The sequence below is a fragment of the Chiloscyllium punctatum genome, chromosome 1 (assembly GCF_047496795.1).
Source record: "Chiloscyllium punctatum isolate Juve2018m chromosome 1, sChiPun1.3, whole genome shotgun sequence".
Lineage (NCBI taxonomy): Eukaryota > Metazoa > Chordata > Chondrichthyes > Orectolobiformes > Hemiscylliidae > Chiloscyllium > Chiloscyllium punctatum.
In genome coordinates, this window is record NC_092739.1 from 73,005,537 (window position 1) to 73,020,921 (window position 15,385).

The 15,385-nt window shown below is 40.4% G+C and overlaps 1 protein-coding gene across 9 annotated transcripts in view; it reads right to left on the reverse strand.

Moving 5' to 3' along the window:
* The window catches only part of gabra2a (gamma-aminobutyric acid type A receptor subunit alpha2a), a 261,180-nt gene that overhangs the window by 47,348 nt on the left and 198,447 nt on the right, over window positions 1-15,385 (reverse strand). For all 9 annotated transcript variants that reach the window (XM_072568481.1, XM_072568518.1, XM_072568500.1 and 6 more), the window contains 2 exons: window positions 10,950-11,093; window positions 1,161-1,313 (listed from right to left, as the gene is read on the reverse strand). In XM_072568481.1, the coding sequence (XP_072424582.1) occupies window positions 1,161-1,313; window positions 10,950-11,093 (297 nt within the window). The remainder of the gene's footprint in view (window positions 1-1,160; window positions 1,314-10,949; window positions 11,094-15,385) is intronic.

A 15,385-nucleotide genomic window follows, 5' to 3' on the forward strand; every position in this document is an offset into this window, starting at 1 on the left:
GACAAGACTTTGTGATGGGCTCTTCCTACGGCCATTCAGGAAGTTTGATTGTGAAGCTGGTAATTGGTTCATCTGGAACTCTTTTCAAAATTGTGGTTGATTCTGACCAAAGAAATCTGTTTTGCTACATATTTTTCTTCATTTTTCTCACTTCCATTCTCTTAATCTTCCATTATTCACTGGACTTGAAACATTATCTCTGTTTTTCTCTCCACAAATGCTGTCAGCCCTGGTGAGTTTCTCCAGCATTCTCTGTGTTTGGACCAACTTGACAGGAGGGTGGGGTTCTCCAACTGCTCCAATGTGGAGACAATCAATGCCAGCCTCAGAAATATAACACACTGCTTACAATTGCCCTGGTTCCCTTCTCTCCCTGACACCTGCCTCACAAGAACATCATAAAGATTTGCCTTTGCACATCTGAAACTCCACAGGACTCCGCTTTAACCAGTGGACTTTAGGACCCAGAAGCCTGAAGACTTAGGTTTCTATTGTCCAGACTTCTGATAGGATGAGATACTCACCATCACTTGCCTGTCAGCTTGTAATGTAATGTGCTGACTGTGGGAAATCCTAAGAGTTCTCTCACTGGGGAGTAGAGTGGTAGGCGTGTTAGTTGCCACTATTCACGCTCTGCCTCATATTTTAGAAATAAAAATCAGAAATCTGTGCCTTTAATATCTTTCTGCAAGATTTCCAGTAATTTCAACCACAGTAAACCTGTATCAAATGTAATAAAGTTGGATAATCTTTCACATCAATATTATTACTTATATATATCATTAACAAAGCCTCATGCCTATATTATTAAGTAAGAAACCTGCCATTTACAAAGATCATGATGTTCAAGCATTACATTTTCTGTCAGCTGTAAACTAATCGGCAAACTTTAGAGGTCACTTACATATTTGCTTATGCCATAAATCTTACGGTAATGGTGAAAATAATCTTCAAATATGCATGAAATTATGAACATATTAATGCAAAACCAATCCCTTTTTGACTTTTCTATCTCAAGTGAAAAGGCATTAGTTACTACATATCCCAATAAAAATGTTAGAACACATTTATTCCAGTTGGTTCAATATTTTCTCTACAGTTGTCTAACACATCGGTATGTTAGCTTCTAAATATTCTAGTAGATGTGTAAATGTGCTTACCAAAGACAGTCCTTGCAGGCACTGATTCTCTATTTAACCAAAATGACACTTGTGAAAGAATGACAGTCATGATACATGGCAGGTAGGTCTGGATCACAAAATAGCCAATTTTTCTCTTCAGGTGGAAATATGTTGTCATGACTTTGTATTCACCTGAAATGAAATACCAATGAAAAGCAGGTTTGCAGTGATAAATATTACACAAGTCCTATAAATCAGTACATTCTAACTGACATCCTGACATACAGATGAGGAAGGATACCACTTCGACTGGGACAACATTCCATCCTAGGACAAGCCAAACATAGACACACACGAGAATTCGTAGAAGCATGGCATTCCAACCGGAACGCTATCAACAAACACATTCACTTGGACCCCATTTATCACCCCCTGAGAAAAAGAACAGAAACGACATCACCATAGGAAATGGCATCACCACAGGAAATGACATCACTAACCCAATGAAACCTAAACATATAAATAGAAAGTGGACTACACCATCAGTGCTTTACTTGGAGGCTCACTGAAGATGTTACCTGATATGGTGACGAAACGTCAGAAAACAAACATTCCAGCTCAGTGAACAAACCTACATCTACACTCTAACTAAATTTTACAAAATTAATTTAATGAGCTATTATCAGCATCGGTGCTACTCCCTTTAATTGTTTGGGGTTGACATACAATAGAAATATGAAGGAGATTCAAACTGCATTGAACTTATTTAATTCCAATATTATATTAAGGTGCAGTATCAGACTTGTACAATGAGAAAATTATTTAAAATTATTTAAATAATTGTTTAAAATTATTTATAGCTACATGCTGACTACAGTTCTGGGCATGTAAGGCATGGTTTACATCCATGTACAAATACCATGGCTTTGATTTAATGTAACCCATCCTAGGCATGGGCTGACAGGTGGTATTGGTGTATAATTGATGGAAGTGGCATTGTGCCTGTCACCTATCTACTTTTCCAATAGCTTTAAGCAGCAGGAATACGGCAGCACAAGCAGCAGCACATGCTCAGTTTGTTTCCAGCTGTGCATAAAGTCTATTTAGAATACCTTGATTTACTGGATTAGTTTGTACATTACATCAGCAATGTGTCTCAAGTCCAACTTGACGTCTCACTGGAGACTATCATGAAACTCAGATGTACTGCAACTGGCCACTAAGTACTATATAATAAATCTACTCTGTACAACAAGAGTGAGTCTCTCTTCTGTGGGCATTCTTCCACAATTCATCTCAGTAACTTAGACTAATATAATTAACAAGGTTTGGGGCAGAGAATATACCTAAGGCATCTCACAACATATAAAACATACTTCTTCACCCCTGTGTGTACAGCACTCACTCCTAACCCCACCCTGCAGAACTACTCCCTCAGTTCACCTCACTTGCTGGTCAGCCTGGACCAAGCAAAACCCGGGCATTATGTCTTCCCTGAGTCTGGCTCCATTGTTGCTCAGCATGGTGGGCTACCTATACTTAAAGTAATTCCAGAAGGGAACAGCAATTTCGGAGGGAAAGGCCAGGAGAATGTGTGAGTGACACACACACAAGATGCATCTTGTATCTTCAGAATGGATTTCTAGAATGCTCTGTACATTCATTTCAAAGTATCCCTGGATTTTTGTGGCTGTTTTACCTCTGATCTGGCTACTCCTTTCAGTGATACTGCTGAGGCTACAGAACAGCCAGTCATTTTTATTGTCTGGCAGCTCTTGCAAGTGGTATTTCCTCCAAGACAGAGAATAGGGCCCATCCTGAGCCAATAAATGGTCCTATGGTCATAAACTCACTGCAGTGCAACCTGACCAAAACGAGATGGCTCGTCCCTAACCTTTAATGCCAGGCCACAAAACCCAGCCTCAATTTCTCATCTCTATAGAGTGTTAATTTACTTGCCTGTAAGTTAAAATATAACCAAGGGTGTTGAGGTTCATATTGTACCTTTAAGCCAACCTCTCACTGATGCTGACTATTACTGTCGTCCTGATAAGTTTACAGTTACACAAATCACTATTTGTACAAAAATTTGATGAAGGGGTTCCTCGTCCCAAAATCTCAAAATATAGAAATATAGAATCATAAGATGGTTAAATCATGGAAGACCATTTGGCCTATCATGTCTTTCTGAAAATTCATCTCAGCTAGCATCGTTGCCCAATCATTTTGCTAATCATTTCAATTGGTGTGCTTCTGGTTATGAAACTGAGAGTTTCTTTATATCTACAATGTTTAAACCGCTTATGATTCTGAGCACTCCTTTCAAGTCTTCTTTTAAACTTCCCATCCAAGGAGAACAGTTTCTCCAATCTATTCCCATAACTGAAGTCCCTCATCTCTAGCATGCAGTCTTTTGTAGAGCCGTTTTAGATCCACACTGGAGACTTTGGGCTCAAGACAGGCCAGTTAAGGAGAAGTAAAGGTAAAAACTGTCTTCAGGCTACAGCTTCTAAGCAGTTCTGTTTATTACACATTAACACTATACACAAATGTAGAGACACTGCAGATTCAGAGTTAACGTTTCCGGTCCAGTGACCCTTCCTCAAAGTATTAACTCTAATTTCTCTTCAGAGACTTTGCCACACCTGTTGAATTTTACCAGAAACTTTTATTTTTGTTTCTGATTTCTAGCATCCATGGTTCTTTTGGTTTTTATACACCAGATTCAGATTGTTTTTATTGTTATATTATTAAGATACTACCAACATGTGGTTCTCTCTTCAAATCTGCTTCAATACTATTCTTTCTACATGAACTCGTCCCACACTGTGCTATTTATGTCCTGTTGAAAGCGGTTCTATGACATCACTGTAAGTCTGTTCCAGGGTGCTGAAGTCATTAGCTAAAAGAGTTGAATGTTGTGTATGTTTGGACTAAGTCTGGTTTGAGATTTATACACATGTGGCCCTGCTGATAACAGGGCTTTTATTGCTTTGCTGATGATTAAGAGCATATTGATGGGCAGTTATAAGTCTCACTGCATTTGCATTTTTCAAGTAAAGGTCACATCTGGGCAATTTTCCACATTGTCCAGTAAATGCCCATGTTGTAGCTGAACTTGCACAACTTGGGTATGAACACAGCTAATTCTAGAGAATAGGTTTTCAGTACCATTGCTGGAGTGTTGGCAGGGCCTGTAGACTTTGCAATATCCACTTTCGTCAACTGCTTCTCCATATCTTGTGAGGTGGATTGAATTGGCGAAGGGTGGCATCAGTATTCTGGGGTGAGTCAGGAAATGGCTAAAATGGATCATTTGAACAGCACTTACAGTTGAAGATTGTTACAAGTGCTTTCTGCCTTGCGCTTTATACTGTTATGCTCGACTCTCCGATCATTGAGGAGGATTGCAGATGCTGGAGACCAGAGTTGAGAGTATGATGCTGGGAAAGCATCTGAGGAGCAGGAGAATCAACATTTCTGGCATAAGCCCTTCATCGGGAATGAGGGTGGGGATGTTTTTAGAGCCTGCTGCTCTGGTAAATTGAGTGTCTATTACTGTGTCCAATTAAATGTAGCACAACTACAGAACTTTGATTTAATCATTGGTCTTGGGATTGCATATCCTTATTATGTGCTGTTTTCACTATATAGCATGAATGTAGTCCTATGTCATAGCTTCATCTGGTTAATACTTCAATTTTAGATATGCCTGGTGTTATACCTGGCATCCCTTCCCACACTGTTCATTGAATCAGGCTTGATCTCCTGGTTCGATGATAGCAGTGGAATGGGGTACATGCCAGGCCATAAGCTTGCACAATAATGACCGAATAGAATTGGACTGTTGCTTCGGCTCACAGCACCTCATGAGCTATTAGGTGTGTTCTGAGAATATTCCATTTCATGGTGGTATTACTGCATAATATGATGGAGAGATTTTCAGTGTGAAGGCAGGACTTTGTCTCCACAAGAACTGTTCAATAGTCATTCCCAGCAATACTTTCATGGGCAGATGCATCTGTGGCAGATGGGATGGTGAGAAGAAGTTTTAAAATAAGACAAAGAGTTTGCAAATGTATGTAGACTGATTAAGTGTATACACTAAAATATGAGAGATGATGTAAAATATGGTAACCTTATTGAAATATATAAAATGTTCAGGGGATTTGAGATGATTCATGCTGAAAGAAATCGAGACCTAGGGAGTACACTTTCAGAATAAAGGGTCTTCCATTTAAGATGCAGATGAAGAGGATTTTTCCTATCAGAGAGTCTTTAATCTTTGGAAACTCTAATCTATAAAATACTGGGAGCTAGGTCATTGGGTATATTCAAGGCTGAGATAGGTAGATGCTTGATTAACAAGAAAGTCAAACATTATATGGTCCAGGAGTTTACTGATGTTAAGGCCACCATCATCTTATTGAATGGTGGAGAAGGCCCAAATGGCCTACTGTTGCCCTATTTCTTCCATCCCTAATTAAATAGGCTCAGCTTTAGAATCATAGAGTCACATAGCATGGAAATAGACCCTTTGGCTCAACTCATCTATGCCAACCAGGTTTTCTAAACTGAACTTGTCCTATTTGCCAGCATTTTGCCCTATTCCCTCCAAACCTTTCCTATCCATGTACCTATCCAAATGTCTTTGAAAGGTTGTAATTGAACCCACCTCTGCCACTTCCTCTAGTAGCTTATTCTATATATGCACCGCCCTCTGTGTGAAAAAGTTGTCCCTCAGATCCCTTTTAAAACTCTTCCCTCTTAAAACTATTCCTTTTAGTTTTGGATTCCCCTACTTTGGGGAAAACACCTTGGCTATCCAGTCTCCTGTTGTTAAAACTCAAAACTTTCTAGTCTCGGTAACATCCTTGTAAATCTTTTTTTACACCCTTTCCAGCTTAATAACATCCTTCCTAAAGCAGGGAGACTAGAATTGTACACAGAACTCCAAATGTAATCTTACCAATGCCCTGTACAGCCATAACATGACATTCCAATTCCTGTACTCAATGCTCTTGACTGAGGAGAGAAAGCATGCCAAGTGTCTTCTTCATCACCCTGTCTACCTGTGACGCCACTTTCAAGGAAATATGTACCTGCAACACGAGGTCTCTCTGTTAGACAACACTCCTCTGATCCCTATCATCTATGAATGTCCTTCCCTGGTTTGTCTTACTGAAATGCAAAACCTTGCATTTATCTGCATTATACTACATCTGCCATTCCTCAGCCCACTGGCCCAGTTGATAAAGATCTTGTTGTACTTTTAGATCAGCTTCTTCACTGTTGACTAATCCCACTAATATTGGTGTCATCCGCAAACTTACTAACTCATGACTTCCATATTCTCATTTATATAAATGACGACCAAGTGGACCCAGCATCCATCCTTAGTTTTCTCACCACCTACACATGTCCACTCCTGCAGATAGTCCTCTAAGGTTCAGCCTGCTCAAATCAGTAATAGTGCCAGTGAGCCACAGTACAACTTGTGGCCAAGTCACCTTCTTGCACATGATGCTCAATATGGAAGAGTACAGATTCATCAGCTGAGGCTGAAGCAGATCATCAGCAGGTGGTTCCTCAGCCCAGGCCTGACCCAAGTACCTGGGATTTCACTGAGTCCAGAATCATGTTGAGATCTTTGAGGGTCGTTCTGTCCAGATTTTATACTAGTGTTAATGCTGGAGGGTCTTCCTGCTGATGAGACAGGATAGAGTTAGAGGAGTCTGGGACAACTGTTACTATACTGGTTTGACAAGCTTCTCAGAACCTCCATCATAGGTAGGGGAAAAAGATTACCTGAATGAAAAGGTGAAATAAACATTCTGGTAGTTTTTTTTCCCTGTTCCAATAACTAGTTATAACAGCGTATGCACTCTTTAAGTGAAACATTACCCACTTGCAGCAATTTTGAGTGTTACAAGATAAGGTAGGTTTTAGTTTAACTTATTCTGACTAAGCCCTGTTGTACAATGTACGTAACTTCCAACACTTCACTGCCACTGGCCTTCATTTGAATAAATACTAATGAGCTTTTCAGGGACTCAGCAAGTCGATCTCAGGAAAGCTCGATGTATTAGCTGACACTGACATGCATCAATTTCAAGAAGGAAGTTCAATAATAATGACTAAGATTTCAATTTCCAGGCTTTTAATGCTGTTACTTCTATTGCTTGGCATGTCCCCACAACAATAAATAAATTCAGGACCTTCATAATCACATGACCCTTACACCAAAAATCATTTAATATTCTGTTCATCTATACTTCTTAATTTTGACAATTGGCTTCCAATAAATTTAGTGAAAGACATTTGATTGTATTTGCAGAAAGTAAGCAACACTTATCATCTCAATAGGTCAAGTGGTCTGAAAGTTAGTATTTTGCATGGATATTTAGAGATCAGTAGCATTGAAAGTGCAGGAGGATTGAAGGCAGCTTTAAAAGTTTTGGTTTTATGTTATGGCTCAGCCACATTCCGACAGGTTACTGTTGGTACAGTTGGAAACCCTTTGTGTTAATTCTGAATCAATTGTGAAATTTTTAAACAGACATCACAGTAAGGTGAAGTTGAGTGAGATTCACTTCCACAAAACTCTCAAGCCACAACATAAAACTAGAACTTTTCAAGCTGTCTTCAATCCTTCTGCATTTTCAATGCTACGGATTGCTAAATATCTAAACTTTGCTCCATTTTGTTCTGGAATCAGGTTTTGCCCTGACATTAGATCACAGCTGCATTTACTCTATGGGGCAGACACATTGTAAATGCAGTTTTAAAGAGGAATCATTTAGCTTTAATCAGACTAAACTGGGCGTGAAATCCTGGTTGTTCATTAACGTTACTTAAAATAAAGTTGTTCTATTTATGGTTGTTCATTAGTTGGATAAATAACTACAATTAGCATCATGTTTTACTTTCAGTCTCTTTTTGGTGATCCACATTTCTCAGCAGTGATCAGATCTGGCTGAAGCTGGAAATTACAGAGCTTTTGGGATGAATAGGAAAGCACAGGCTGACATGCGTGACACCACCTGGGTACCATGTTGTCAGCAGTGGACAAAGCAGCACAGAGCCCAGCTGCTAAGAGCCCATTTGAACCACTGAAACGTTCAATTAAAGGCTGTTTCCTACCTCCTGTGGCACCTTACCAGCAGGAGTATATCAGGAGATTCTTAGCATCCTCCTCACATCTATTAGAAAAGTGGGGAGTCTTGGGGAGGTGGGGGAGGAAGACACTGCAGAAGAAGTTATAGTGTCACTTCAAATAAAAAGAATGTGGTCCTGGGTCATGCGCCCACTGAAGCAGCGTTGCCCCATAACCCCAATGACTCGCCCTCATTCGGACCACGGCTGCCTCAGCCAAAACTGCAACCATCAGGTTATGTCAGTGTCACCGCAGCAGGAAATGTGACAACGTAACTAAATATCTAGGTATAACACCACACAAATTAAAAGTGCAGTTCTCAATGTATGTCTCACTAATGCCATTTCCTAATACTTACCTACGAGCTCGTGAAATGTAAGTGCACTCAGCTTTGTAAATAAATGGGAGGATTTTACACAGGGCAGAAGGGTGAGGTCAGTACAAGTGGATGGCTGCCTACTCTCGTCTATAACCATGGTTTTGCTACAGTCGTACATGTTGGGCAGCCCATGAACAGCAGGACTGCTGGCAAATAGGAAGGTCAGGAAGGGATTTTTTTAAAAAGTTGGCGATGGGATGATTAGTCACCAAATGTAAACTTTCTCTGCCACAGAAAAAGTAGTTGAGACTAGAACATTGAATGCTTCCAAGAAGGCGTTAGATATATTTCTTAGGGCTAAAGGAACCAAAGGGCGAAAGTGTACTGATTAGGATGATCTGCTGTGATTATAATTAATGGAAGAGAAGGTGAGAAGGGTCAAATCGCCTACTTTTATTCCTATTTTCAATACTTCTAAAATCCTGTCCAGAATTTACATTGAACAATTACAGGTAATGGGGTAGATTTTAAGACCTCTTTTCTGATACAGACAGTGGCATTGCTCACTTGGCTCACATACTTGGCCCTTTTAAAATTCAGATATGTCCTGTGATTATACCTAAGATCTTAGTTGCATATTAACACATTACTGTGATCCTATGATCAGATTCCTCCGTAGAATTGTAATCTTCCAATCCCCAAAGCTTGCCCGCTAATATCTATTTGGAAGGGTAATCTGTATTCTTAAAATATATACTTTTCTGAAGAAATCCAGCTTTCTCGACTTTGGCAGGGTAACTTGTGATCAAGAGCAATGATTTAACAAAGCATTTGTAAACATCTTTAAGGCCCTCCAACGGAATGTGAAAAACACACACACAGAAATTAAAAATTGGAAGAACTGTGGATGCTGAAAATCAGATGCAAAATAGAAATTGCTGGAAAAGCTAAGCAGGTCTGGCAGCATCTGTGGAGAGAAATCAGAGTTGACATTTCAGGTCCAGTGACCCTTCTCAGAATCATTCTGAGGAAGGGTCACTCGAACTAAAACGTTAACTCTGATTTCTCTCCACAGATGCTGCCAGACCTGCTGAGCTTTTCCAGCAATTTCTGTTTTTCTTTGTACACAGAAATTAGTAGGCTTGACATTTCCTTTCGCAGTAGTTACCAGAATAAATTGAGAACAAAATCAGCTTAATTTCTCCAAAAAAGACTTGCTAATGCTCAGCAATGGCCTTCTGCTTTAACACTGATCTGACAATCTCACAACACATTTGGATTTAATACAGAGTGCGCATATATTTCTGTTAAAGGTAATCATTTCAGATAGCTGTCCTCAAAATTGAGAGCAAAACTAAGATAAATTGACACAGATTGGCAGCTTATCAGTAACAATTTGAAAAAGAATGAACTACAAACAGGAGCCTAGGAGATGAAGAGCCCTACTCACTTACTGGAGGAACAGAGAGTAACAATTTGTGGCTACCCAACTATGCTGATTCTCACCCTAATGTAACCATTAAAACCCAAGCCATTAAGGGTATCACAGAGATCTACCAGAACTTGACAGCAGTACCATCTCACCCTGTCAGGGGATGATAGCAGGCTGGCCTAATGTGAGCAAGTGACCAGACTTTTTAATTTCATCTAAATTAATAGCTTTCAAAAATTCATATGGCATTGCCGTTTCCTCGTTAGTATAGTGGTTAGTATCCCCGCCTGTCACGCGGGAGACAGTGGTTCAATTCCTCGATGGGGAATCCTTTTTTTCACACAGAGGGTGGTACGTGTATGGAATGAGCTGCCAGATGAAGTGGTGGAGGCTGGTACAATTGCAACATTTAAGAGGCATTTGGATGGGTATATGAATAGAAAGGGTTTGGAAGGGACTAGATTGGGTTGGGATATCTGGTCGGCGTGGACGGGTTGGACCGAAGGGTCTGTTTCCATGCTGTACATCTCTATGACTCTATAATAAGATCCTTCTCAAGTCATTACAGAAAGGTTTTGTTTTGCAGGGGTGGGGTGGTGGTAGGTGGTTGTTCCAGCTTCATGTGACTACTGTCTCCAATTGTGATGTCACCAAGGATGGAGGACAGACCAAGGATCTCCGAGAAATGACAGAAGTGTCCACAAAGGGGTGAGAACCTGGCAGAGACAGCTTCAATCATAAATTCCTACCTTCCCTGCTTGGTACAAAGTTAACCTGGAACCTAAAACAGGCACATAATTGAGATCAGAATGTTATTCCCAAGAGGTGACTGCAGGATCAGACCATGTTTGTGCAGCCATTTTCATGGCAACTGAACATGCAAATAAAATGTCAGCTGAATTTAAGTTTTTTTTAACAAACCTGTACTGGACTGGACGAGTTCTTCACCCACAGTTTGCCCCAGCAAATCATACTGATTCAGGCGTGAACCATCTTCTGCGACGACCACAGATTTTGCTGGCTCATTGGTCCAATTGTAATTCACCTCCGTACTTGTATATGCATCTACAAACATAATGAAGGAGAGCACGATCAAGCAGGATTGAGATCGTTACCACTGGCTAAGATAGCAATCTGAGTATTCGTGAACAAAAATAGAGATTGCTTGAAAAGCTCAGCAGGTTGGGCAGCATCTATGGAGAGAAGTGAGTTAACGCTTCGGGTGTAGTGACCTTTCCTGTGAAACCACTATTCAGGACTTGTCCGTGGAAGTCACAATTGGAATATAATTTAACCAGAGAAATGAAGCTGGGAGGTAATAAAATTGTTGCTGTGTTTACCTGCTTATCATTAAATGTGAGTCAATATCTCAAAGCCTTTATAAGTTAACGGGGCTGACTTAGTGAATCGCTATTTCTGAAAACAGCAGGATAAAATCTAGTATATATAACTGCATTTGTGAGAATCACTGTCATTCTTCAATGTTTATGCCTAAAGTTCCTTCTTACACGCAAACACACACATAGACACACACACACACACAGACACACACACATAGACACACACAGACACACACACACTGACACATACACAGACACACAGACACACACATGGACACAAGATGTTGTTCTGGATTTTGCTGAACTAATAATGGCAAGGCTTCTGAAGCTGGTGTTAGTATCATCATGACTTCTGAAGTGGGGCACCTTTATAGTTCTCGGCAATGGAATGTGCACAGAAATCAATAATATGGTTAATTTAGGCTAAGTACTCACTTGTCTCTCATGGAGACTTGAGAATAAATTAGGTATTGTTCGGTCAGGATTAACTCAGTTTATAATGGCATAATCAAAGCTATATAAGGATGAACAACCGTTTTGGTCCTGAACATTTATGAAATTTTACCAGTGTGGAGTCTATCATCTCAGGATTTTTAGAAACAAAAACATTTTAAAGTTCTCCATTATTCTTAGAGTCATCAATTCGTACAGTCACCCAGCACAGAAACAGATCATTTGGTCCAGCTCGTCCCGTGCCGAGAAGGTTTCCTAAACTGAACTAGTCCTGTCTGCCGGCATTTGGCCCACATGCCTCTAAACATTTCCTCCCTGTCCAAACATCTTTTAAATGTAGTAATTGCATCCATCTTGACAATTTCCTCTGGTAGCACATTCCATACACATACCACCCTCTGTGTGAAAGTTTCTCTTCATGTCACTTTTAAATCTTTCCCCCCCTCACCTAAATCTATACCCTCTGGTTTTGGACTCCCTTACCTTGAGGAAAAGACCCTGGTTATTCACCTTCTCTATGCCCCTCACATGCTAGCTGGAGGAACAAGATCTGTGAACTGAAGAAGTGAGTGGCCACCCTATCCCGGTGGCTGTCAAAGTGACAGCTGTGTTGACTTTTATACGTCTGGCTCTTTCCGAGGCGACTGGGCTCCTGGGTGGGATCACTTACTTTTTGAAACAAATGTATTCAGTCCGTTACTGACATTAGTTGTGCCAGATCACACACTTTCGCCTTGTTTCCCTGTAATTAGGTGAGTGCCGCAGCCTAGGCAGTAGGCTTTGTCACCAGTATAGGCCTCTCCAAGGTGCAGGACATGATAGACTATACACATTGTATCAAACGAGCCACTTTGTACAGCAGCTGAGTTCATCAACAGGAAAGAATTGCATTCTATCAATGTGCAAGTTAGCATCAGTAGCGCATCTTGGTGGTTAGCAGCAGGTACCCCTGTGGCTGCCCTGATGCCTATGTCCTTAAGAACTGTCATGTGATTGCTGCATTTGAGGGGTCAGATGGAAGGATGTTTACTGGAAGACAATGGCTACCTCTGTGACCATGCCTGATGACTCCATTATGCAACCTCCCCACCAACTGGGGGGGGGGGAGAGAAATGAGTTCTGTAAACCTTGAAAATCTGCAGCAGTGCTGCATATCTTATTGCAACAGAGACAGAAAGTCGAACCAAATTAGGCTTTCTATCTTCATATTCATAACTCTGTAAAATAACACAGTCAAACATTCCCAAATAGTCACTCCAATGGTTCCTAACCAAATTTTTGAATAACCAATCCCAGACTTGGCAAATAATTAATTTTCAGGCAATAGTTATGTATCATAAACAAAAGACTTAACTGTCTATTAAATACACAGTCAATTTGGCAGAGAGAAATTTAACAACATGGTAAGCTGATTAATGTCTGTGTTTTAAACCAGAATCATTTATTTTCAGTCCCCATTCACAAAAGAGACAGACAGACAAACACAGAGAATCGATAATTAAAAGAAAATAAGAAAATCAGCCAGATTACTTAAATGGCTTTCACGACGTATTGCCTCACAGGCATCAATATAGATTCCTTGGATGCTTTTCTGAAACATTGATCTGGGTCACTTTCTTGGTTCACCCAGACAAAGGCAGCTTTCACTCTTTGGATTTGTGGAAACTGGTGCAGATTAGGCAGGGAGCTCTCAAACCACAGCAACCCCCAAAAACCATCTCCCAGAAAACATACTTAGAAAAAAAAACAGATTCAATCTGATTCTTCTTGATCCACCAATCAAATCTTCCCAAGGACTCAATTTCCATTCAGCGCTGTCTTCTGCTTCAACATGGGCCCACAACAAACGTGCTGAAACCAACTGTCAGGTACTAAACTTATTATTAGCTGACTTCTACTATCTGCTTAAACACAATGTTCTTCCCAAGGTTGCTGTGTCTGTTAGAACCTTTTAAATCAAGTATCAGCCTGCTTTAGCTTCCAGACCTGGCACCACAAACTAAATTTGCCTGGCCTTTTGTTTACCTTTTACCACATGCTGTCATAGAGTCCACAGGTCATTCCCAGCTTGTAATTCAAAATTGATAAAAGTCCAAACGCAATGAAAAATTAGTGAGGCTTCTAACACATAGCTGGCGGACAATCTCTTGAACATCCCACTTTTTAAAATTAAAATATTTGTGACATTGTTTTAACTGTAGGAAGACAAAGATTTACATTTCCTTTGTGCTTTGCCCCTGACTTAATCATAACAGTTAACATACCCTCAAACCAGCCATGATGGTCATGATAATAACCTATCAATAAAAGACAATAGTGCACAAAAAAGAATGTAAAAAAAAATCTCGATTTCCAAAATGGTTTTTCTTCAAAACCAGAAGTGTATGTATAGATTAGATTAGATTAGATTACTTACAGCGTGGAAACAGGCCCTTCGGGCCAACAAGTCCACACCGACCCGCCAAAGCGTAACCCAACCATACCCCTACATCTACATCTACCCCTTACCTAACACTACGGGCAATTTAGCATGGCCAATTCACCTGACCTGCACATCTTTGGACTGTGGGAGGAAACCGGAGCACCCGGAGGAAACCCACGCAGACACAGGGAGAATGTGCAAACTCCACACAGTCAGTCGCCTGAGGCGGGAATTGAACCCGGGTCTCCGGCGCTGCGAGGCAGCAGTGCTAAACACTGTGCCACCGTGCCGCCCGTGTATCGAAAGGTGGAAAACAAAAATGCTTTAGTTATAATTTTGCTGAGGAGTCTGAATGGAATAGTCCAGTAAAGTAGAAATATTTTAAATTAGCCATTAAAAAGTTCATATTACAGAACAGGAGGTGTTGGGGGTCTTAAAACACATAAGGGTAATAAATCCCTGAGTCAATACAAAATTGGTTTGAAGGTTGGAGACTGAGAGTGATGGTGGAGGGATAGTTTTAGGATTATGACCCGTGGTATGCAACAAGAATCAGTGCTGGGTCCACTGCTTCTCATCGTTTATATAAATTGTTTGGATGTGAATACAGGAGAAATGGTTAGTAAGATTCCAGATGACACCTAAACTGGTGGTGTAGTGGTCAGTGAAGAAGCTCATCTCAGAGTACAATGGGACCATGATCAGTTGGGCCAATGTGCTGAGGAGTGGCAGATTCAGATTAATTTAGAAAAATATGAGACACTGCATTTTGATAAAGCATACATGGGTAGGACTTATCTAGTAAATGGTACGGCCCTGGGGAGTGTTGCTGAACAAAGAGAGCGGGGGTGCAGGCGCATAGTTCCTTGAAAGTGGAGTTGCAGGTAAACAAGGTGGTGAAGAAGGCATTTACCATGCTTGCATTCATTGGTCAGAGCACTGAGTGTAAGATTTGGGATGTCATGTGTGGTTATATGGAGCATTGGTGAAGCCACTTTTGGAATACGTTATACAATTCTAGTTGTCCTTTTTTAGAAGAATGTTGTTAAACATTAAAAAAAACACACAAATCCAGAGTGCAACAAGATAATCAGAGGTTGATTAAGGGGGAAGTGCTTAAAAATATACATCCAAGGATAAAG